Source organism: Mus caroli, chromosome 7 (genome assembly GCF_900094665.2).
Source record: "Mus caroli chromosome 7, CAROLI_EIJ_v1.1, whole genome shotgun sequence".
Taxonomy (NCBI): Eukaryota; Metazoa; Chordata; class Mammalia; order Rodentia; family Muridae; genus Mus; species Mus caroli.
In genome coordinates, this window is record NC_034576.1 from 129,510,408 (window position 1) to 129,533,133 (window position 22,726).

General features: G+C 51.3%; 2 protein-coding genes across 5 annotated transcripts; both read left to right on the plus strand.

Moving 5' to 3' along the window:
- The first annotated feature begins 720 nt into the window (after nucleotides 1-720).
- Nucleotides 721-7,413, plus strand: Prr14 (proline rich 14). 4 transcript variants are annotated; one of them, XM_021168469.2, is made up of 13 exons: nucleotides 721-1,011; nucleotides 1,548-1,731; nucleotides 2,517-2,588; nucleotides 2,710-2,878; nucleotides 4,197-4,318; nucleotides 4,399-4,588; nucleotides 4,988-5,031; nucleotides 5,123-5,334; nucleotides 5,691-6,264; nucleotides 6,390-6,459; nucleotides 6,539-6,630; nucleotides 6,854-6,925; nucleotides 7,015-7,413. In XM_021168469.2, exons 3-13 carry the CDS (start codon nucleotides 2,566-2,568, stop codon nucleotides 7,289-7,291), a joined length of 1,845 nt encoding a protein of 614 aa, XP_021024128.1. In that variant the 5' UTR covers nucleotides 721-1,011; nucleotides 1,548-1,731; nucleotides 2,517-2,565; the 3' UTR covers nucleotides 7,292-7,413. The 4 variants fall into 4 exon arrangements, with proteins under 4 accessions (XP_021024128.1, XP_029335322.1, XP_029335321.1 ...); XM_029479462.1 differs by lacking the exon at nucleotides 2,517-2,588 and having other exon boundaries at nucleotides 723-1,011; XM_029479461.1 differs by lacking the exon at nucleotides 721-1,011 and having other exon boundaries at nucleotides 1,537-1,731.
- A 1,377-nt stretch (nucleotides 7,414-8,790) lies between these two features.
- Nucleotides 8,791-22,366, plus strand: Fbrs (fibrosin). Its single transcript, XM_021167408.2, has 18 exons — nucleotides 8,791-10,263; nucleotides 10,554-10,733; nucleotides 11,471-11,506; nucleotides 11,593-11,622; nucleotides 13,921-13,969; nucleotides 14,059-14,359; nucleotides 15,680-15,978; nucleotides 16,173-16,375; nucleotides 16,494-16,538; nucleotides 16,735-16,830; nucleotides 17,069-17,137; nucleotides 17,962-17,991; nucleotides 18,367-18,438; nucleotides 18,774-18,891; nucleotides 18,983-19,063; nucleotides 20,068-20,151; nucleotides 20,289-20,496; nucleotides 20,590-22,366. The coding sequence occupies exons 1-18, from the start codon at nucleotides 9,817-9,819 to the stop codon at nucleotides 21,182-21,184; spliced, it is 2,943 nt and encodes a 980-aa protein (XP_021023067.1). The 5' UTR covers nucleotides 8,791-9,816; the 3' UTR covers nucleotides 21,185-22,366.
- Nucleotides 22,367-22,726: the final 360 nt, after the last annotated feature.

A 22,726-nucleotide genomic window follows, 5' to 3' on the forward strand; every position in this document is an offset into this window, starting at 1 on the left:
CAGGAGACAGCCACTGTTGGGCTACTAGGACCACAGCCTCTAAGCCACTCTAATAAATCCCATATATGTATATTCATTGTAACCGTTCTATTCCTTTAGAGAACCCTAACTAATACAACACACAAATAAACATACCTCTTTGTTTGTCTGGTTTTCCAGACTGGGTTTGTGTAGCCTATGCTGTCCTAGAACTAATTCTGTAGACTAGGCTGGCTTTGAACTCAGAGATCCACCTGTCTCTATTTCCTGAGTATTGGGGTTAAAGGTATGTCCCACCACCACTTGGCAATAAACATACATATTTGTTGTTTTGCTTGTTTGGTTTTTTTTTTGTTTTGTTTTGTTTTTCCAGTCAGGGTTTATCAGTTTAACAGCCTTGGTTATTCTGGAACTAAGTCTGTAGACCAGGCTGGCCTCAAACTCACAAAGATCTGAAAAACATACTTTTTTTTAAAAGTTTTTTTTTTTTTTTTTCTCTTTAAAAAGATCAACCGAGCCAGGCAGTGGTGGCACATGCCTTTGATTCCAGCACTCGGGAGGCAGAGGCAGGCGGATTTCTGAGTTTGAGGTCAGCCTGGTCTACAGAGTGAGTTCCAGGACAGCCAGGGCTACACAGAGAAACCCTGTCTGCAAAACCAAAACCAAACCAAAACAAAAAGATCAATTGAGGAAGACACCCAACAATGGTTTCTGACCTCCACATACCAACACTCGCACACAGAGACAGGGAGAGAACAACAGATAATTCTAGGGGAGTTAGGAGCTTTGGTTAGGTGGTAAAGGCACATTCACAGTGCAGATGCCAGTAAATGACCACTTCTTCCCCACCAGTAGTCCAGCTCCTAACAAAAGGTCCTTTGGAGCAGGCTCTGCAGCATTAGGATCGACTGCTTATCTCTTATTCCAGAAGACTGCCTGACACCCTGCAGAGGACAGGCTCCTCTTCCAAGAGTTACTTCTGCCAGTTCAGAACAGGAAGGACAATGAACCGGCTCCACCAAGCAACCCCAGGTTGGTTATATTAGTCGCCTTCTGAGTGGCCTGCAGACACTACCTAGGAAGAAAGGAGGAGGGGGGGGGGAGAGAGAGGAGGAGGAGAGGGAGGGAGGGGAGAGAAATGCTAGTGAATGAAGCTCACCGCACCCAGCCTTCTCTCCACTTAGGCTGTTCCCAGTCTCTCCAGAAGCTGAATTGGAAGCTAGAGGCCACATCAGGCCTACTCTTTAACTTGGGATCTTCAGGTTTTTCGTCCCGCCATCCCGACTTCCGGAACCTCAATCCTAAGGAACTTAAACCTAAGAAAATGGGAAATTCCCAAATCCTTAACATTTAATCGATATTCACGGGCGTTAAGAACAAGAAAAATCACGTTAGGTGGAGAAACTTTAGCTTCCCTACACTTGTCCAAATATAACAAGAAACGTGACCTAGTAGTTGCTCGCTGACCAGCCTTTGAAAAATGACGCTTTTCGGTCGACTAGTGCTAAAACCAGACTGCCCTCAATTAAAATGGCGGTGCAGGCACAATTGAGCTTCTTTGCCCCTAGGTATTATGGCGGGCAGGAGATTTCACGCAGTTTCTCCTAACCCCGGAAGACCGGAACCGGCAATTGGGCGGTGCTTAAGACACACAGAAGAAGGCCTCTGACGGTTGGACAGCGCTGTATAAGGCAGGCTTTAAAGAAGCTGTAGGTGGGAGCTGTTGAAAACCCGGATCCTTGGAAAGCTGCGGTGAGAGGCGTAGGGGAGGGGTGGGAGTGCGGGGGGACCGGGCTGGAGAGAGGGCTGGGAGGCGGGCGGAGAAGAAAACGTTTGAGCCAACTGGTCCCGGGCGCCCGAGAACGCGGGGCGGGGATCCAAGTAGGGCGGGGGCTTGGGGTGGGATGTTACCGGTGGGCTGGACCTTCTGGGATTGGAGTGAATGCTCTACCGGTTGGCTTGACAGTTTATACCCCAGGATCTGGACTGAGTTCAGTGATGAGTTTAGGCCTCCCCCAAGGGAACTTCGTTAAGCTGAAGCTCTCAGTGGGAGGAGGCGAGTTGCGCGGCTTCTGATTGGAAGAACCGCGCAGTAGGATTCTTTCCACAGAGATCCAATTTAGGCGATCTGGTAGGAGGGAGGGCTGTTAGTAAGTGGAGTAATTCTTTTGGAGCTCTTGCTTGGTGGGGCGAGGACCACAGAGGAATCTAGCGGAAACGGAAGCCTCTCGGGACCGGGATCCCACCGGATCCCAGAGAACCTCAGGGAGGCATCTACAGGGACAAAGGTCCCAGGAGGCTCGAGCGGTGGGAGAGCTGTAACCTCCGCAATCCAGTCTCGCGGCAGGTGCCAGGCAGGGCCCGAGTGATCAAGGCGGCTGCTGCGGGAAGACCCGGCTCCGAGAGGCCGGCCGGGGGCGCCCTTTGGAGGAAGGGCCTGTGCCCTACCGCGAGCCGCAGGCGGACTATGAAGGGCGGAGTCCCGGGGGAGGAACTGGCCCTCATTCCCCACTCCCCCGCTCCCCAATTTACCCCAGGCCTCAGCCTGGGATACCCCAGGGACTCCCCGGAACCGCCGCTTCCCCCATGGACTTGCCTGGGAACTCCAGGTGAGAGCGTACCCCGCCCGCCTGACTTGAGCTCGGGAGACGGGGGATGCTGACGGCTGCACCCGACTACAACGGAGGCAACAACAGGTTCAGGCAACTGTCTTCTACTTTCACCCTCCAGCCCTTTTACACAGCCAAGCCTGTGCCGTCAGCCTCTAGCTCGAGCATCATGGGAAGCCAGGAGCCCGAAAAGACCGAGGCTGCAGCCTTTGGGGACCCCTTCATCCTTAGAAAAGGCCTCTCGGAGGGTCCTGGCCGTGGTGTTGGAAGATGTCATGACTACAAACAGGGTGAGCCCTTTAAGTGAAAGACCACTCCCTCTTCCCTATCCTCCATCCCCGCCCTGGCTTAGTACTAAAGTCAGACCAGTTCCATTAAGCCAGCCTTCAAAGCAGCATCCATAATGCAAGACTATATGGTTTCGGGTAATTCATGTGTCTGTCCAGTCACCCGCTCCCCCAACCATATCCTACTAAGTATGAAAAACTCTTCTGACTACCTGGTTATCGCTATCCTTTGCTACCTGGTGGGTTCTTCCATCCTCCCAACCCCCTAACACTAGTTAAGAAAGAAAAAGAAAGAGAGGAAAGAGATCCCCGAATAAAGGCAAGGGAGGGAAGGGGCAATGGCAGGCTACTTTCTGCTGACTAGGGGTGTCGAGTTCCTTGGGGCAGCTTTGATCTTCACCATCAGGATATCTAATTTCTTCTTGTGAATAATAACAAACATCCAATCAATAACCAACCCATTCCTTGGGTGCCTTAACATGAAAAGTCCCCAGAATTCCAAATGTCATACAATTGCAGAAACTATCTGTAGCTGGCAAAATTATGCCCCTGCTGGAAGCAAATCTTAGTAAGTTGCTATGGACAATCTAAAGCAGCCCCATATCCCACACCTGGGAGTAAAACAAAAACATAATATTTTCCTGCTTTTTAAAAAAGAAACCAAAGCTGGGTAGTGGTGGCGCACGCCTTTAATCCCAGCACTTGGGAGGCAGAGGCAGGCAGATTTCTGAGTTCGAGGCCAGCCTGGTCTACAGAGTGGGTTCCAGGACAGCCAGAGCTACACAGAAAAACCCTGTCTCGAAAAAAACCCAAAAAAACAAAAAGAAAGAAAGAAAAGAAAAAAAAAGAAAAAAGAAAAAGAAACCAAAAATCCAAAATTGTCACTTCTCTGTTCTCTTGGGAAGTATGCTGGTGGTGTCTTTGGCCACAAGGCAGACATGAGAAAAATGGTACTGTCTTTTACCATTTTTCTATTTCTCTAGAACCTGGGTGAGAAGAAGAGATTACATCATTTCACACCTGTAGCTCCTGACTAATATCTCACCCCTAATTTAGAGCAAATCATCTCCTTGAGGGATTTTCGTGGAGCCCAGCTGAAAGCTTTCACCTCTGTGGCTAAGGACCCAGTGAGACACAGAAGGCCCTGTCCAGTCAGTCCATCTCTCTGGGTTTTGTTGTTCTGTCTTACTGAGACAGGGTCTCACCTTTTAGACCAGGCTGGCCTGGAACTCTGAGCAGTCTTCTGTGTAAGCCTCACAAATGCTCAGATTATAGGCATAAACCCAGTTTTGCTTGCATCTTACAGCTCTTCCTCTTGTAGGTCCCCCTGACACACAAAGACGACACTCCCAGCCCACTGACTCACAACCATCATCAGGATCCTGTCTGCACACAGTCACCTGCTTTACCATCCCAACAGGTCAAGTGGTCCATGCAAGCCAGGTAAGTGTGAAAAGGAAGGGTTTAAGCTGAGAAGACAGCTGAGCCCACTGACCCCACCGACCTTCTTGTTCTTTCTCTAGGCCTCCTGACCCACTGCATTTGTGCAGAGAACCCTTGACTCGAGCCCACCAGTCCTCACCCACCTTGAGAATGAGATCAAGGGCAGCCTCTGGCCCAGAGGAGAGCCCCTCAAAAAAGACAGACCAGGTCCCACAGCCCACCCTAGTGGTGGTACTGGAAGACATTGCCAGTGCCAGACAACCAGCAAAGGTATAAGAAAGTACAGTGAAAGTACAGTGAAGATGTCTGGGTCCAGCTAGGGCAAGCATGGGGCTAGAGGTGGATTTCTGTCAAGTTTTTGTTTGTTTGCTTGTTTGTTTTAAGACAAGGTCTCAATATGTAGACTTGGTTGGCCTAAAACTTGCTGTGTAGACTAGGCTATCTCAATTTATAGCCTGCATCTATTTTCAAGTATTGGGATGGATAAAGGCATGTGCCACTACCCCAATGACAACAAAATTTTATTTGGTAGACACTATTTAAATAAAGGAAATAAGAAAAAAATCTTTTGTGTACAACCAAGCAGATATCTGGTGAATAACATGGGGAGCTGGAGAAGCCAAAAATGGCTTCCTGCTTTTTCAAAATACCTCCCCTGTTTATATCCAGGGTTTTGATGAAGATCAGCCCAACCTCATTGTCCCAGCACAAAGGTGAGAGGGTGGGGAAAGGATTATCAAAGCTATCATCCAGATGTCCAGAGCTGGGGGCGTCAGGATTTACCTGTGTAATCCTCCCTTCCAGCACCTTGAGAAGCCTTACGGGCCAGGGGAAGCACAGACGCCACAGAAGGGATCTGGACGACGGGGAAGCACCCCCAACTCTTACTCTGTCCCTTCACCCCAGAGCTGAGCCTATGACAAAAGTTGGTCAGCCAATGCCTACACCCGGTGACCTAGAACCCCCATTCCAACTGTCTACTCTACCTGCAGATCCTCCAGAGAGCCCACTACCAGGTAAGGACTCGAATAGAGGAATGAGACTGAAGAATTTGGAGCTGCCACTGTGAGCTTGAAACAGGAGGAGCAGAACTGTGGGTGGGGCTTAGCCGGCTCCCATGGCAGAGCAGGCTGTGTAACAATGGGATTTAGGCTCAGGGAGTTGAGGAGTTCTGGCTTTGCTTTGCAGTACTGGGGATCAAATCCAGGGCTTATGGCATTAGGCAATCCTATTACAGCATTTTAGGGGCAGGTTCACTCCTCTAGAGACAGATTAGTGTTTGGGGGAAGAAACTGAAGCTTATGAGGTAATGCTTAGTCACCTGAGGGTTGAGGAATGCCCACCTGTGACCCTCTCCTTTCTTCAACTGCAGATCCTGCTCTGGAGACCCCGGTGACCCCATCATCATCAAGCCTTTTACGACCCCGCCTCAGTCCCTGGGGCTTGGCCCCTCTCTTCCGTTCTGTCCGATCAAAGCTTGAAAGCTTTGCTGATATCTTCTTCACACCTAACAAAACACCACAGCCTCCACCCCCTTCACCTCCCATGAAATTGGAATTGAAGATTGCCATCTCAGAGGCTGAGCAGTCCAGGGCTACTGAGAAAATTACATCTGTCAGCCCCAGGCCCCCTATCCGCCAGTGGCGGACTCAGTGCAATTCCCTAGCACCTGTCTCTAAGTCATCTCTGGGACGAAGCTACTCCTGCCCTGATCTAGGGCCCCCTGACCCAGGTAGCTGGCCTCTTGTCCCATCCCAGCCAAGCCAGTCCAGGCCCCGGAGACATACTGTGGGTTGTGGGGAGATGGCCCGGACCCCACCACCTCCTCGACCCTGTCTCCGGAAAGAAGTCTTCCCTCTTGGAGGAGTGGGAGTCTCTCCTTCTCTCACTACATCTTGCTCAGCCAATGCCCCTGCTTCGTTCTTCTGCGAGCCGGCAGAACCCAGGTAGTGCTCTCAATCCCCCTCTGGAACTCTGGTCTCAGCCTGAGCCTGGCCTCCCTTGCTCAGTATTCACTGGCAGAGTGCATTACTGTGTAGACCCTTGTCCTGACTGTTGACCATCTCTGCAGGTTGGGTTCAACGAAGGAGAAGGAGTTAAGAGGCTCAAAAGACAAGGTGTCTTCTGATCCAGAGACCAAGGTAATGAATGAGTAGAAAGACAGGAGCCAGCCAAGGCCTGAGCCCAAGCCTTCTTTCACCCTCTGCCCATTTTTTGCAGACCATGGGGAAGGTGTCTAGATTCAGAATACGGAGGACACCTGTCCGTCTCCAACCCAACCTTACACCAATGGGGCTGCCTCGACCAATCAGGTAAGAGGCTCAGAGAGCAGGGAGCTACCTTGACCAAGTAGGTGACAGTCCTAGTCCTCTCAGGGAGCATAGGAACCTGGGACATTACGTTTGGCATGGACATGGCTTGTGCATAGAATCTCCTCACCTATCACTTCTGACTCTCACCTGGCCCAGAAACCAAAATTCCCACCAGCATCAGGCTTTGCCCGTCTCTTCAGTGCCTGCTGCTCTTTGTTTCCAGGTTGAATAAGAAGGAGTTCACTTTGGAAGAAATTTATACCAATAAGAACTACCAATCACCCACAAGCAGAAGGTGAGAAACTTGGACGGTCTGAGGGCAGTAGAGGGCTGTTGGAACCAGGGACAATCCTGCTAAAGATCTCTTCTCCCTGCCTGACCCAGGACCTTTGAGACCATCTTTGAGGAACCACGGGAGCGCAATGGAACTCTGATTTTTACCAGCTCTAGGAAGCTCCGAAGGGCAGTAGAATTTCGGGACAGTAGCCTTCCTCGATCCCGGAGACCATCACGAGGAGTCCGCACTGCAGCAAACAAAACCCTTACTCCCAACCTGGCACCCAGCCAGGATGTGGGGTCTCTACTGCAAGAACGGCTGAGGGAGCTAGATGCCTTGCTCCTGGAGGAGGAGACAGATAAGGAACACCCTTGTCACCTCTAGGAGCTCCAACTATTTGTCCATCCGTCCTTTAGGTAGGGGAGAAATCTCTGAATCAATTGTATTTTTTTCTCTATATTTCTATAAAGTTTTCAATATATGTTTCTGACTTCTTTGTGCCTCCAGCAGAGTTTGAAATCAATTAATTATACGAGCTGATGTTTTATGTTGGTCACCAAAGGACTAGAAAACAGGAGACAGTATCAGAGAAAAAAAAGGGTTGCAAAAAAAAAAAAAAAATGGTCACTGGAAATTGCCCACCCCACTCTCATCCGCTGGCAGTGCTGGGGGATCAAACCTAGAATCTTGTATATACTACCTCTGAGCTCCATCCCCAGCCCAGAGATGACACTCGAGAGCTGCTTTATGTGGTGATATGTATACATACCATGGATACACAACTCATTTACATCATAGAAATGAAAAGGCCTTGGAACAGATGAAGGCCTTGATGAAGATGAATTCCTCCCAAATGCTGCCATCGCCAACTTAGGACAATCTATCACAGATATTCGACCGGCACAAAGCCTATTAGGGAATTTATCCCTATTTTATATCGACAAGAAAACAAGGGTTGTCAAGGAAATGTCCACATTAAAATAACAGCCAGGGCCAGTGAGATGGCTCAGCTGAAAAAAGGCGCTTGGTACATACATAAGCTTAGCAACCAGAGTTTGATCCCCAACACCCATGAACATGAAGACTCTACAAAGTTGTCATCTCGTCTCAACATACATGTAATGGCACTCGCACCCCCACATACATCATACATCATGCCCACACACTAATGATACATTAAACAATCAGATCAGAGTGGTACAACCTAAGTGCTGCAGTTGGTGGCACAGTGGCCAGGACCTTCACTCTGGTGCTAGAATCCTGGCAGTTTGTATACAGATACCTTTGGTAAAATGGATCGGAGAGCAAATATTTACCTCGGAACTCATTACCAAATGAATTAATGTGAGAGAGTACTTCGCACTCGAGTGCAAAGTGTTTATTATTGTTGAGCACAGGAAGGGACGGCCACTGGGAACTTGGTCTCCGCCCCACCTCTGACTCTCGCGGAGCGTGCCTGGGTTTGCTGCGACGCCACGGTAGACCGATCCGCCCAAAGACGGGCAGAAGGCATTAGCGCCATGCGCTTGCGCGAAATACCAACAGGCAAAAAGGCAGCCCCTACACACCAGAAAAGCGCACCTAGGACAGCCTAACGCCTACCACTCCAGGCACCACCTCCCAGTGCCTCGCACTGTCGCTCAGTAGAGGGCCAATAAACAGAGAGCAGGAAGAGGCGGGTGGCCTAAGGGACTGCTCCAAACACCTACTTCGGACCAGTTCAGTCACAAGACCAGGGGAGGGCGGGGCTAACCTGACAACCCAATCCCACATTTGAAGGCGGTTGCGTCCGGCACTCCCGCGACTTTGACTCCGCCCTAGGCATTGACGTATACTTGCCAACCTATAAACGACTGAGCCTCGGAGGGAGGGGGAAGGAGGCGGAGAGAGGAAGGAGGCGTTGGCTGAGGAGGAAGAGGGAGGAGGGGCAGGGAAGTTCTGGTGGAGAAGAAGCCGTAGACGCCGAAGAAGACAACAGGAGGATACGGCGGAGTTCCTCACTGTCCAGTGGCCTTTCCGGATCCTTCTAGTTACAAGCCGGTTAGGAACGGAGGAAAGGAGGAAGAGTCTTTTATGTCGGAGGACAGAGAGAGAAGCTCTATCCGTCACCGTTGCCTCACATCCGGGACTTTGGACGGCAGGCTCCGCCCCCTTGCACCTTTCAAGGCTACGGGAGGCGGAGACCTCGTTAAATCTCCTTAAAGGGGTGGGTACCGAACTCGGCCGACTCCAACGCCAGCCTTAAAGGGGACAGCCGAAGCTGACAAACAACTCCAGCTGGAAGAATTGGGGCAAGTGGAGTTTTCCTACCTCCTGCCCCACGCAAGAAGTTCATTAAATTCATCTTAAAGGGGAAGTGACAGCCTGTGAAGGGCTAGAAACTTAACTGCGCTCTCTAAAAAGGGACGACTCGCTGTTTGAAGGCCTCTGGACTCTTTAAAGGGGTGGCCTCTTTCAGCCGGAGGACTTGAGACACTTTTAAAGGGGAAGTCGTGCTTTCCGCCCCTTTTAAAGGGGTGGTCCTTCCTCTTCCTCTGGGAGACTTGCCTCGACCCCTGGCACGGGGCCGCCACCGCACTAGACCAGCCGGACACGGTGGAGTCGTCTTAAAGGGGCCGGGGGCTGGACAATTTGAGGCCTCGCCTTAAAGGGACGGCCGCCCAGTTTTAGTCGTCGCGGCCCCGCCAGCCCTACAGGGGGGGCCTTCAAGCTTGTCGCCCCGGGGGCGGCGCCGGCTCTCTGGGCCTTGGCCTTGGGGCAAGCCAGAGGCCAGCGGATCCTGTTTTAAAGAGGAAGCCGGAGCTCTCCCGTCCCTGTGCAAGCGCCAGCGCCGCGCTCGCGACCCGGGGCCTGTGGACAGGCCGCTTCGGGCCCCGCCGCCTCCGGATGCGGCGCTGAGGGCCGTCACCATGGAGACGGCCGCGGCCCCAGGCCCGGGCTGGGCAGCTGAAGGGGAGCGGCGACGAAGACGCTGCTCGCGGCGAGACCGTGATCGGGAGCAGCGGCGCCGCCGAGGTCCAGGCGGTGACGCGCCCCGGGCCTTGTTGGCCGCCCCGCGAGGCTCTTCATCATCCTCGTCACCGCCGCCGCCCGCCCGTCCCTGGTCGTCAGCTTCATCTGGAGAGCGGCCTGGGGGCCTACGACGGCGGCGGCCCCGACCCAGGCCTCGACCCCCGAGACCGCGAGCTCGGAAGCGGCCTGCCGGTTCGGGCAGCCGCGGAGAGGAAGAGGACGAGGAGGAAGAGGGGGGCGCAGACGACGGAGAAGCCGAGGAGGAGCCTGAGGAGGAGGAAGAGGAGGAAGACCTGATCGATGGTTTTGCCATCGCTAGCTTTGCCAGCCTTGAGGCCTTGCAGGTGTGCCCTAATGGGATTTGGGGGTCTTTGGGAGGTGGGTCAGAAGGGCAGAGAGAAGGGTATAGCCCTTACCGAGGATGGGATTGAGGGGGCAGTGGTGACACCCCAAACCAGAGCAACCGGCTCCTCTTGCCGGGTTTCTGCCCCACCCTGGGGTGGGAGGAGGTAGAGCTAGTCTCTGGGGACTACCTATGTTCCCCTGCTGGAGAGGCACTTGAGTAACTTGGTCACCCTTAGAGAGTTGAGGAGCTTTTCTTTCTCCAACCACATTTCCACCACCTCTTCTACAGAAGGATGCATCTCTTCAGCCCCCAGAACGACTGGAACATCGGCTGAAGCATTCTGGGAAACGGAAGAGGGGGGGCTCCAGTGGGGCCACTGGGGAACCAGGGGACAGCTCAGACCGTGAGCCTGGCCGACCCTCTGGGGATAGGCCCCGTAAATGGCCCAATAAGCGAAGAAGGAAAGAGGTGAGCATGTCCCAGGTCCCAGTCCTTCCAATTTGCTCAGTCGGAATATATCATTCCTGTAGACTGACTTCCCATGAGCATCACGACTGCCAATCCCAACAGGAACCCTAGTGTCTAGGAGCACAGGGGAAGGCAGAACAAATTGGACAGCAGCCCCATCTCCAATCCAGGTCTGAAGGACCTAACTACAGTCAAACTCACTTGCTTTTGCTTGTGCTATGTATACTACTAACAAACTGATAATTCAAGAGATACATCAAAGACAGCTGAATTATGAATAAGAGATGTCCTGCCCTTTCCTCTAGCTGGCGGCAGCCTAAGGGGAAAGAAACAGCCCAAAAGCAAGCACCTAGACTAGCCTGAGCAGCTGTGTTAGGCAGTGATCTGGGAGAGATCTAGGCAAAGTGCTACAGAAACCCACATGAGGAAGCCACTCATTCTGTCTGGGGGATGGGCAGAGGGTTGTGGTTAGGGAAAGCCCCCAGAACGTCTTGGGCCCCAGTGTAGTCAGAAGTTTGCTGAGGAAAGAAGTGAGGAAAAGTTGTTTTGAATACAGTTTTAAGATTTGAGAACCTAGTATATTAGGAAAATAGTAAGCTGGTTGGTAGTGGAGGTGGAAGTATACAAAGAAACAAGAGCATGGTGGAGAGTAGCTTTTAAGTCCCCTTGAAGGTCTTGCTGGGAGTAGTGGCTTTGTACAGTTGCCTCCCTTACTTCTGGACTCTGGTCTTTCTCAGGCCTTCTCCCGTCACTCTCTGGAAGCTGGATATATAGTAAGTATCACCTACCTGTAGAGGCCCATCCCTTCCCTGTTGGGTCCCTCTCCTATCCCCTGATGTCTTTCTCTTTCTCTTCTCAGTGTGACGCAGAAAGTGATCTGGATGAGAGGGTGAGTGGGGCCAGGAGCTGTTGGGTGGGCACTGTTGTGGGTGTTTAAGCAAGCAGCCTACAGTTTGAACAACTCCCACAAACAATAGACATCCTTCCTAAATGGGAACATGGGGTATATTGAACCAGAATTAAGTTTTGAGGAGGAAGGGAGGGAAGAAAAAGGTATTGGGTTGAGAGGTGAGTGTCACAGTGTCCAGGTGTTTTTGAGGGGTCAGTTCTCTTCTAACATGGGGTGGAACTCAAGTCATCAGGCGTCACAAGTGCTTTTACCCGCTGAGCTATGTTGATGACCCTGGGGTCTTTTGGGGGGTTGTTTTTATTTTTTGGTTGTTGGTTGGTTTTGTTTGATTTGAGGGTTTGTTTGGTTTGTGTGTTGCTTTTAATTTTGTGTGTAGGTGTTTTGTCTTCATGTATGTCTGCGTATCACCTGTGTGCAGTGCCTGAGAAGGCCAGAAGCTGGCATCAGATCCTCAGGAACTGGACAGTTGTGAGCCTCCATGTGGGTGGTAGGAGTTGAACCTGGATCTTCTGCAAGAGCAGCCAGGGCTCTTAACTGCTGATCTGTTTCTCTAAACATGCCACCCCTCCACCCACATGGGTTTTTTTTGTTGTTGTTTTTTCGAGACAGGGTTTCTCGGTGTAGCCCTGGCTGTCCTGGAACTCACTTTGTAGACCAGGCTGGCCTCGAACTCAGAAATCCACCTGCCTCTGCCTTCCAAGTGCTGGGATTACCACTGCCTGGTCCACCCATTGTTTTTAATGATGAGCATAGCTAGGTAATCAGAGAATCAGCCAGGTCCGTTAGTCTGGCAACCTTCTCAGAACCTTTTAAGCCTCTACGAGCTTTTTACAGGAGACCAAAGTGAGTCTGGAACTGAATGGTCCTTCCTGTGGCCACCAGCAGTTTTTTTTTGTTTTGTTTTGTTTTTTCAAGACAGGGTTTCTCTGTGTAGCCCTGGCTGTCCTGGAACTCACTTTGTAGACCAGGCTGGCCTTGAACTCAGAAATCCACCTGCCTCTGCCTCCCAAGTGCTGGGATTAAAGGCGTGCACCACCACGCCCGGCAGCAGTTTTTGTATGATGAGAGTCTTGTAGTGAGGACATCAGACCATGGTTGATCAGCGCAGATGCCCATCCTGGGAAGCTCTTTCAGCTTCTCATTAGTGAGTGTTGGAAAATCATGTGCCCTTGGAGGCAGTGTTCTACCCCTTTACTTCCATAGATAGTTACATCTGTGCTCCTGATGTTTGTCTTTTTTTTTCCTTCTCACAGTTTTTAGAAAGTGATTATGGTGAGCTAAAGGGTTGTGGTCTACCTACAGGACTGGGGTCACTATCCAATTTTAACTAATTATTGCTACATGAGAATAGGGGACTATTGTCAAAAGGCCTTTATCTGTGTGTTTTTGTTTTGGTTTTTGGTTTTTGGTTTTTTTTTTTGGTTTTTTGAGACAGGGTTTCTCTGTGTAGCCCTGGCTGTCCTGGAACTCACTCTGTAGACCAGACTGGCCTTGAACTCAGAAATCCACCTGCCTTTGCCTCCCGAGTGCTGGGATTAAAGGCATGCGCCACCACGCCCGGATCTTCATCTGTGTTTTAACACGGGCTTTCCAGCTCTGAGAAGATCACCAGTTTTAAGGGTTTGGTTTGTTACTTCATTTTGGTTTTGGTTTGTCTGTTTCATTTTGGGTTTTTTTTTTTTTTGGTTGTTGTTGTTAATATTTTCGAACCATACATATCTGCAGGCCAGATAGTGTTTTGAATCATCAGTCTAGTTTGCTTTTTAAAGATTATTAGGACCAGGCATAATGATGCATATCTTTAATCCTAGCACTCAAGAAGCAAAGGGCAGGCAGGTCTCTGAGTTTGAGACCAGCCAAGGCTACATATTGAGACCCTATCTCAAAACAAACAAAAAAGATTATTTTATTACTTTTTAATTATGTATATGTGTCTGTATGACTGAGTACAAATGCCTGCAGAGACCAGAGGAATCAATTTCCCCTGAACCTGGCGTTACAGGCTGTTGTGAGCTACCTGACATGGATACTAGGAATCTAACTTGGGTTGAGTTCTAACCACTTAGCCATCTCTGCAGCTCTCCAGCAGTTAGTCTTAGTTGACATTACTTTGATCTGCTGTCATCTTTATCATTTCTGGCATAGCAGAATTTGGGCCTCAGTGGCCCACTCCCTTCTTAAGTCCCCTAAAGCCACCAACATTGCAATAGATGATAGCTAGGCTGATGAACTAGACAAGTCTTCAAAACCTAACCTTGCTCTGCCTTTCTCTCCCAGGTCTCCGATGATGACCTCGACCCTTCCTTTACTGTCTCGACCAGCAAAGGTTGGTCCTAAGGGCTGGGATGGAAGCAGGAAGGAGAGACGGGTGAGCATGAATTACTGCTAAGCATGTCTACCATCCTGCACTCACAGCCTCGGGTCCTCATGGCACCTTCAATGGGAACTGTGAAGCAAAACTGTCTGTGGTCCCTAAAGTGTCGGGCCTGGAGCGGAGCCAAGAGCAGCCCCCGGGGCCTGACCCGCTGCTAGTGCCTTTCCCCCCAAAGGATCCACCACCTCCACCAGCCCCTCGGCCTCCTGTCTCATCCCCTACACCCTTACCAGCTACCCCCAGTCTGCCACCCCCACCCCAGCACCAGCTGCAGCTTCGGGTCTCACCTTTCGGCCTCCGAAGTTCTCCCTATGGCAGCAGCCTGGACCTCAGCACTGGCAGGTGAGTTTACAGGGTCCGATCTGATCTGCAAGGGCTGTATTCCATAACTGGGACGTGGAAAGAGTCTGACTTGGGAGAGGATTCTGAGATTGGAAAGTCTGAGTGACACTGGGTAAAATAAATTTAAAGAGATTACTGCAGGACTTCCTTCAGTCCTTTATACATTCACGTATAGGGCAGTCCAGTTGGGGCCTTTTTGTAGCTGTATATGCTGGTGAGAACTTTGTGTAATGTGCATCTGCCACAGATAATGTTCTTGGAAACATACTTTGGGAAGTACTAACTTGATGATTAACAATGCTGACTTTAGTGTCAGTCAGACCTGGATTCAGACTGGCTACTCACTGGGTGTGTGATTTTTTTTTTTTTAAACAAATCGCTTGACCTCTTTAAACCTCAATTTTCTCTTTCTTATGAGATGAAATAACAATAGTTATTCTTTCTCAAAGCTATTTTGAGGATTGATTCTGAGTGAAAGCAGTGTTTCCCAAAGTGTGCACACATCATTAGCAAAACATGGGATGATTTCAGGTCTTGCCTTGGTAAACTCTAAAACAGGCAAAGTAAGCTGCTTTAGGAAAATTTAGCTAATATGTTCACTTTTTGGTCTCACATGTTACTACTTAGACTAGACAAAAGAAGTGAGTTGTGTTCTAGAAAAGAATTGGTACAGTACAGATGGTTGCATGGCTACAGTAACACTGGGGAAGGTGGTGCGACATGTTGGAGTCTTACATTGACTTGTAGAGCCAGTGCCAGCAGTTGGTCTACAGTAAGTACTCGCTAAGGGTTAAGAATTAATGACTCTACTGTTACGGGTCCTTCATTGTTGTTTGTCTTCATCATCATTGTTGTTATTGAGAAAACTAAGGCTCAGAGAGGGGCAGTGACTTGCTCAAGGTCACCCAGGGTGTTGATGGCAAGATGGGCATGGAGTTGAGGATACCTGAGAAGTAGGATAGGATATTGTGGTATTGCTTCTATTATCTTAGGGTGGTGGCTCTGGTGCTCATTGTAATTAAGCATCAAAATGAATGCTCTGTTGTATGCTGTGGTTGAGTCAGAAAAAAGAAAGTCATATGGCAAGGGATGACAGAGGCATCTTTGTAGAAACTAGATCTAAAGAGGAGCAGGGGTTGTTGGGTGTGGGAGGCATCTCATCCTGAGACCGGATTCTCTGCAGGGAGTCCCTGGGGGCCAAGTTCTACCATCTCCCATGTTGGAGAACCAAGGCCACATCACCACCCAGGCTTCTGATCCACCTCCTGTTAGAGCTAGCACCTCCCACCCCCTCACTCATTTCCCCACTTCTCTCCCCAGCTCTTCACGGCCGCCCCCCAAGGCCCCGGCCCCTCCCGTGGCTCAGCCTCCCCCCTCATCATCCTCTTCGTCCTCCTCCTCCTCATCTGCCTCTTCCTCGTCCGCGCAGCTCACCCACCGGCCCCCGACGCCCTCACTGCCCCTGCCTCTGTCCACCCACAGCTTTCCTCCCCATGGGTTGCGCCCACCACCACCCCACCACCCTTCCTTGGTTTCCCCTGGCCCCACCCTGCCCCCACCCCCACCTCTGCTGCAGGTGCCAGGGCACCCTGGGGCCTCAGCTGCTAACGCCCTTTCTGGTGAGTTTGGGGTCCTGGCAGGGTGGAGTGGTGGGGGGCCATGGCCCCAAGGATGGGCTCAGTTGGCTTTGGCAGGAACCAAGGGCCTGTGGAGGGAGTGGCTCAAGGCTAAAGGGAAGGCCAGTCACCTTGGCCCAAAGAGGCTGACTTGGTGGCGCCAGATATTAAAGCCTTCTTCCCCTCCCCTCCCACAGAGCAGGACCTGATCGGCCAGGACCTGAACTCACGCTACCTGAATGCCCAGGGTGGCCCTGAGGTGGTGGGAGCAGGGGGCTCGGCCCGGCCCCTGGCCTTCCAGTTCCACCAGCACAACCACCAGCACCAGCACACCCACCAGCACACCCACCAGCACTTCACTCCCTACCCCCCGGGCCTGCTGCCTCCCCACGGCCACATGGTGAGCTCCTCCTTGGGCTGCTGCTGAGGCTCAGAGGCCTAAGGGAAAGTGTCTCCTACAGGGGAAGGAAGACCCCGGCCCCCTGGCTGGCAGCTTACTCTTCCCTTTTCTTCCCTAGTTTGAGAAATACCCAGGAAAGATGGAAGGCCTTTTCCGACATAATGTGAGTGTGTGTGAGGGTGTGTGAAGTGTGGGAATGTATGTATCAGTGGAGTCCAGTCTTCACCTCCAAAAGCAAGAACCCTGAGCTTGGGAAAGCTCCTTGGGGGTGTTAGGGTGGAAGCCAAAGAACTAATGGCTAGAGCAGACGTGGGCTGCATCTCCACTCCCTTCTTGGACTAGTGCCCTTCTCTCCACAGCCGTACATGGCCTTCCCTCCCGCTGTTCCCGGGCTCCCTCCCGGTCTCCCACCAGCTGTCTCCTTTGGCTCCCTGCAGGGGGCCTTCCAGCCCAAGGTGAGCTCCTAATCTAGACAACTCCCACCTCCCATCCCTTATAAACATCCTGGGACCCTTTACCTGTTTCCCATTCCCCAAAATGTTTCTAGCTCCCGTTCTCCCTTCTGGACCCAAGTTTTTGCAAAGCCACGATCCCTCTCTTGACCCTTATTCCAACTTAGTTCTAGACCCCTTTTTAACTTGGTACTGGCTCTGCTGTCTGATCCCTACACTCCCCTTCACTCCCCTTTCCCAGAACACGAACCCTGAGCTGCCACCACGACTGGGGCCAGTGCTGAGCGGGCTACCCCAGAAGGGGACACAGGTGAGGGGGGGGCAGGGCAGGTCCTGGGGGAGTTGGAAAGTATGTTGAGGGAGAGCAGAATTGACTAGAGAGGGGTGAGTTCTTGGCTCTTCCCTTAGGTGTCTAAAGAGAGAACTTTTGTATAACAGTTCTACCCAGGCATGGGGAATAGAAGGCTGATAACATTAATAAGAAGAATGAAGTAATTAATAGAGCAGTAGTTTTGTATTTTAGTTTTCTTTGTTTGGTGTGATTCTAGATATCAAACCTAAGGCCTCACACTTGCATCTACTACTGAGTTATAGCTCTAGCAAGACTGATTTTTTGGTAGGGGTCTTCAAATGTAAGTCATAGATTTTTTTTTTCCCAAATAACATCATACCAGGAATCCCTGTCCATGCAAAGATAAACTTAACCTTTATAAATTGACCAAAGTCTTTCCCCCTATGCCTCACATGTCTCAGACCCCAGGGTTCTGAGAATACTGTGAGAAAAGTACAGGACATGTGTCCTGAAGGGAAGACTAAAGTTTTCTGACTCCCTTAAAAGGCTCCTCCCCTTAGAGTTTCCATGTATGGAACCGTTAGAGGACAGACGCTTCTCTGGTAGAGAAACCTGCCCCATGTAGCCATCCCAACAGGGTACAACCCTAGGATTTTGCTCAGAAACCTAATACAGAGGAACCATACCTGGGGGGAAAGTGGGAAAGGAATTTTGACACTGCCAAGAATGGTTTGAGGAAGCTGTAGTGACAGGGAAATTGTGGGAACAGTGCTGTAGAAATTTGACACTTGGGTCAGTAAACAGGTCTGAATCGCCTCCAATCTCTCCTTTACCATCCCCAGATCCCTGATCATTTCCGGCCACCTTTGAGGGTGAGTTTGGTGAGGATCTCAGGCTGCATGAGGCTGGGGGCTGGTTTCAGGGTGTTTGGCTATGGTTGGTGGGATCCTGATTGGGAAAAATTAAGTTCAAGATGTGAAGGCAGCCAGGTGTAAAACAATAGAAAGTAAGGGCTTTTAAGTCACAGCCTGGTCTTAGATATACCTGGCCATGGGACCTTGGGCAAAACAGTTCATCTCTCTGAGCCTCAGTTTCCTTAGGCTTTAAGATTAAGCTAGTCATCCCTCAGTTGTAGGGATGATGATTGAGGATGCTGTGTGGCAAGGCTGGGCCCAGGGCCAGACCTGGGATGGGTGATGAGTGAACATTTTTCCTTCCCTTTCCCTTTGGTCATCCTGGGGCGACAGAAACCAGGAAAATGGTGTGCCATGCACGTTCGTGTGGCTTACATGATCCTGAGACACCAGGAAAAGATGAAGGTACTGGGGCTCAAGGGCTTGGGAGAGTGGGTCTTGAGAGTCGTGTTGTCTGAACTCTGGGTAGTGATCTTCAACAAAGCTCAATTTCTCCTCTCTCATCCTAAGCAGTTCTGTAGCACCTGGGTTCTCTGCCTAGTTACTGGAATGGTTAGAGAAGATGCTAAAAGATGTAGTAGAAAGCACTGAAGTCTCCTTTGGTGCCAGCAAGCTCTTGGAGGGAAGCTAGTGGTAAAAGAGAGAAGAGCCAGGGATGACCTAAGAATAACAGGCTATAAAGGGGTAAAGAATCTAGACCAGACCTAGCTCCTCACTGGCCCTCGCCGTGTCCCATGCAGGGTGACTCCCACAAGCTTGACTTTCGGAACGACCTCCTACCCTGCCTTCCAGGGCCCTATGGGGCCCTGCCCCCTGGGCAGGAGCTCTCCCACCCGGCCTCCCTCTTCACTGCGACTGGTGAGTCTAGCCAGCCCTCTCAGAGCCTATGGCCCAATGTCCACCTTGCTCTCACTCATCCTCATCAGCCTCTCCCTCTTCTCTGCCCCAGGAGCCGTCCATGCTGCAGCCAATCCTTTCACGACAGCTCCTGGGGCCCATGGACCCTTCTTGAGCCCCAGTACCCACATTGGTAAGAGCCAAGAGAATTTTGGATTTCCTATACCCTGTTCTAAACATGGAGGTAGAGATGGAAACCAGACCTAAGGACAACTCAAGTTGGGTAGTTAGGATTCTCTTTACTGTGTGACCTTAGTCAGTTATTCTCCCTACTCTGAGCTGTGTGGTTCCCTCTTCTGTGGAATGAGTGTGGAAGGCAGCATGGTTCCCACTCTGCCCGTGGGACAGAGGATAGATAGTGTTTCACCTGGGAGAGAGTGGAGAAGGAAGGCTCTGCAGGCCCAAGACAGCAAGGTCACTGCCCTAGGGGACTTGAAAGTTTCCTGAGGAGATTCATGGGTGGGGGAAAAAAGTTGAACCCCAGGTCAACTTTCTAGCTATAAAGACTCTGAGGTTCCCACGTAGCGGTAGACTAGTTAATTCTGACAGCTTTGTGATAAGTATGAAGTTAGAATCAGCCTGAGAACGGTATTTCAGATAGGGTGAAGCCAGCACAAGACTTCAGGCTAGTAGTTTGCAAGCAGAATTGAGAGCTGTTAAGAGGTCTCAGGTGTCTGGAGTGGGAGTACAGATAAGAATTTGACTTTTAAAATCAGAGGGGCTCCAGGTTGATGGTGTCATTTTATAGCTAGATTCCTTTGGCAAGTCATTTCACCTCTCTGAGCCTGTTTCATCATTTGAAAATGGAAATTGTCCTTTTTACTCCAGGAGATTGTGCGGTGTTTGGCCTGACCCAAGAAATGCCCAATACATGGTTGTTAAAACTGAGTCACTAAGAGCTGGCTATAAATGCCTTTAATCCCAACACTGGGGGGCGGTAGAGGCAGGTAGATATCAGTGAGGTCCAGGCCAGCCAGAACTATATATTGAGACCCTATTTCACAGGATAAATAACAAAACAACTAAGCCACTAAGTGTTCCAGCCTCATTGCTGACATGCTTCTTCCCTGCCGCTTCTTTGGGCCGCTCAGAGTTGGATTGCCCTGTGCTCTGACCAGTCCCCCTTTCTTCCCACAGATCCCTTTGGGCGTCCCACAAGTTTTGCCTCCTTGGCTGCTCTCTCCAACGGGGCCTTTGGAGGCCTGGGCAGCCCCACATTCAGTGAGTGCTGGGTAGAATGGGAAATGAGGGATGGAAGCTGCAACCGAGGGGCTATAGGCTCAAGCTGGGCTTGTGATGCTCTCTGTAGAGCATCCTCCTCTCGGCCCCTGTCACTTTCTACTCTGCCTTCTACTCAGACTCCAGCGCCGTCTTTGCCCAGAAAGAAAGCCCAGGAGCCCCACCAGCCTTTGCCTCCCCACCAGACCCATGGGGCCGCCTGCACCGCAGTCCTCTTGCCTTCCCTGCTTGGGTCCGACCCCCTGAAACTGCCCGGACACCAGGCTCAGATAAGGAGCGACCTATAGAGCGAAGAGAGCCCTCTGTCACCAAGGAGGAGAAGGATAGGTATGTCCTCTACACAACTGCCACCTAACCCACTCCAGTGCTGTCAGCCTCAGAAGTTCCTCCATTCTGTCTCCTTGTCTCCCTCCCCACCAGGGACCTCCCTTTCTCACGGCCCCAGCTTCGAGTTTCTCCTGCTACTCCTAAGGCCAGGGCTGGCGAGGAAGGAGCCCGGCCAGCCAAAGAGTCTGTGCGGGTAAAAGAAGAGCGGAAAGAAGAGGCTGCTGCTGCTGCCGCCGCTGCTGCTGCCGCTGCAGCTGCTGCTGCTGCTGCTGCCGCTGCTGCTGCTGCAACCACTGGGCCTCAAGGTCTTCACTTGCTTTTGGAGAGGCCCCGGCCACCCCCATTTCTTGGCCCTAGTCTGCCAGAGCGCTGTGCAGGCTTCCCAGAGCCAACCTGGTTGGCAGGGCCCCCACGCCTGGCCAGGCCACCACGCTTCTATGAGGCAGGTGAGGAGTTGACTGGACCAGGGGCCATGGCTGCTGCCCGCCTCTATAGTCTAGACCCTGCTCATCCACTGCTATACAGCCGTTTAGCTCCTCCACCACCACCTACTGCAACTCCAGGAACCCCTCACCTTCTCAGCAAGACCCCACCAGGAGCCCTTTTAGGAGCACCACCACCTCTTGTGCCCGCCCCCCGGCCCAGTTCCCCACCTAGGGCCCCTGGCCCAGCCCGGGCTGACAGGTGAGGAGAGGTGAGGGGCAGGGGCAAAGCTCCACCCCCTTTCCCCATACCTTGTGACAAAAGTCCTAGGGCTGAAGTTTTTAAGCCAGGGTTGGAAGGCAAAGGTCACAATTTCATGGTCATCTCTGAAGTCATGGACCTGGGAATAGAATCCCCAGACCCCTCCCCCACGCAAGTATCTCGTGGACTGTTGGGTCACTGGGAGGACAGAGGTCACTAGCCTCTAGAGAGAAGTGCGTGCGTGTGCATGAGGGGGTCATTTCAGAGGTTATGGCTCATGACTTAAGGTGCACCAATGCCCCCTCTAAGGGCCTCTAGGCCCTTGGCCTGCCTCCCCAAGGGCTCACTAAGCCAGAGGCCAAAGTGCCCCCCCTCCTTTCACCTACCACCCAAGTTCTCATGCCCTCCGAGGGCTGAGGAAGGAGGAACTAAAGGAATAGGGGTTCCATGTACATATTTATCACCCCTTCCACAAATCCCCCAGACCTTTTGTACATTTTTACAGGGGTGCCCCTCCCTATAATTCCCTTCCTGGTTAATTAAATCCTCAGACTGGTGCTGTGTTCCTAGCCTCTGGCCTCTCTATAGGGGTAGGGTGTCCCAGGGAAGAGCCTGGAGAGGACAGGCAGGGACCCAGGGCTTGACCCTGGGTATGTGGGATCCAGAAGGAGGTAGACCAACGGGGAAAGGGACCTAGAATCTAAGCTGGAGGAAAGAGCAATAGGACCTGGCTGTCAGCCCAGGCTTCTCTAGACTTGTTCCTATTAATTCTGTGTGGCCCACAGCTCTAAGAAGGCTCAGCCTTTAAGCTTCAGATTCCACCTTTTAATGGCTAAGTCCCTACCACCACCCCATTTCTAAGTGCCCCCAGGATTCCTGGGCCCTGTTCCACAGAAGCCTGTCCCAAACTAAGGGAGGGAGAGGTGGCCAGAGAAGGCCACCGTGAAACACACACCAAAGAAGGGGGTTGGTTCAGGGGTGGGCAACATAGGCAGCTTCTTTAGCAGCCTCCCAGCAGCAGCCCCAGGCTTCCCAAAGCAGCAGGCACCTCCAGGCTGGGCCCCATAGAAGGCAGGGCTCAGTTTAACAAAACCATAACGTTGACTTTTTCCCCAGTGGGGCTTATTCTGTAACATGACTTGCGAATATTTATATAAAAATGAGTGTTACAATGAGATACCCCCTACCCTCCGGCTCCTCTTTCAGTCTGTGTGAGTTATCCGTCATGGGTTGTACTGGGTCCCAGAATGAGGAAAGAATGAGGACAGTACTGTCCTGATCAAGGGTGCCCCCCCCACTTCCGGATGGGTGAGTTGGTTAATGATGGGTGTTGGTGGTTTTCAAATACATTCGATTCAAATAATGCAGAAAGACACTGAACCGTCTCCAGGGGTAGCATAGCCACTATTTAGTGTGTGTTCTCTTTCTGTTTGTGCATATATGTTAGAAAAGGTTAATAATTTTTATGATATATTGTTTTCTGGCAAAACAATATTGTCAGTTACAAAACAAACACATGAACACGAAGTTCAGAGGAAAAGTACCG

What these genes read in the sequence shown, in the direction of transcription:
- Prr14 (XM_021168469.2), top strand. Translation starts at nt 2,566, where the DNA reads ATGGACTTGCCTGGGAACTCCAG. An exon ending in ATGTCATGACTACAAACAGG is followed by an intron (nt 2,879 to 4,196) that starts GTGAGCCCTTTA and finishes TTCCTCTTGTAG; the next exon opens with GTCCCCCTGACACACAAAGA. An exon ending in TCCAGAGAGCCCACTACCAG is followed by an intron (nt 5,335 to 5,690) that starts GTAAGGACTCGA and finishes CTTCAACTGCAG; the next exon opens with ATCCTGCTCTGGAGACCCCG.
- Fbrs (XM_021167408.2), top strand. Translation starts at nt 9,817, where the DNA reads ATGGAGACGGCCGCGGCCCCAGGCCCGGGCTGGGCAGCTGAAGGGGAG. An exon ending in CTCTGGAAGCTGGATATATA is followed by an intron (nt 11,507 to 11,592) that starts GTAAGTATCACC and finishes TTCTCTTCTCAG; the next exon opens with TGTGACGCAGAAAGTGATCT. An exon ending in AAAGTGATCTGGATGAGAGG is followed by an intron (nt 11,623 to 13,920) that starts GTGAGTGGGGCC and finishes TTTCTCTCCCAG; the next exon opens with GTCTCCGATGATGACCTCGA.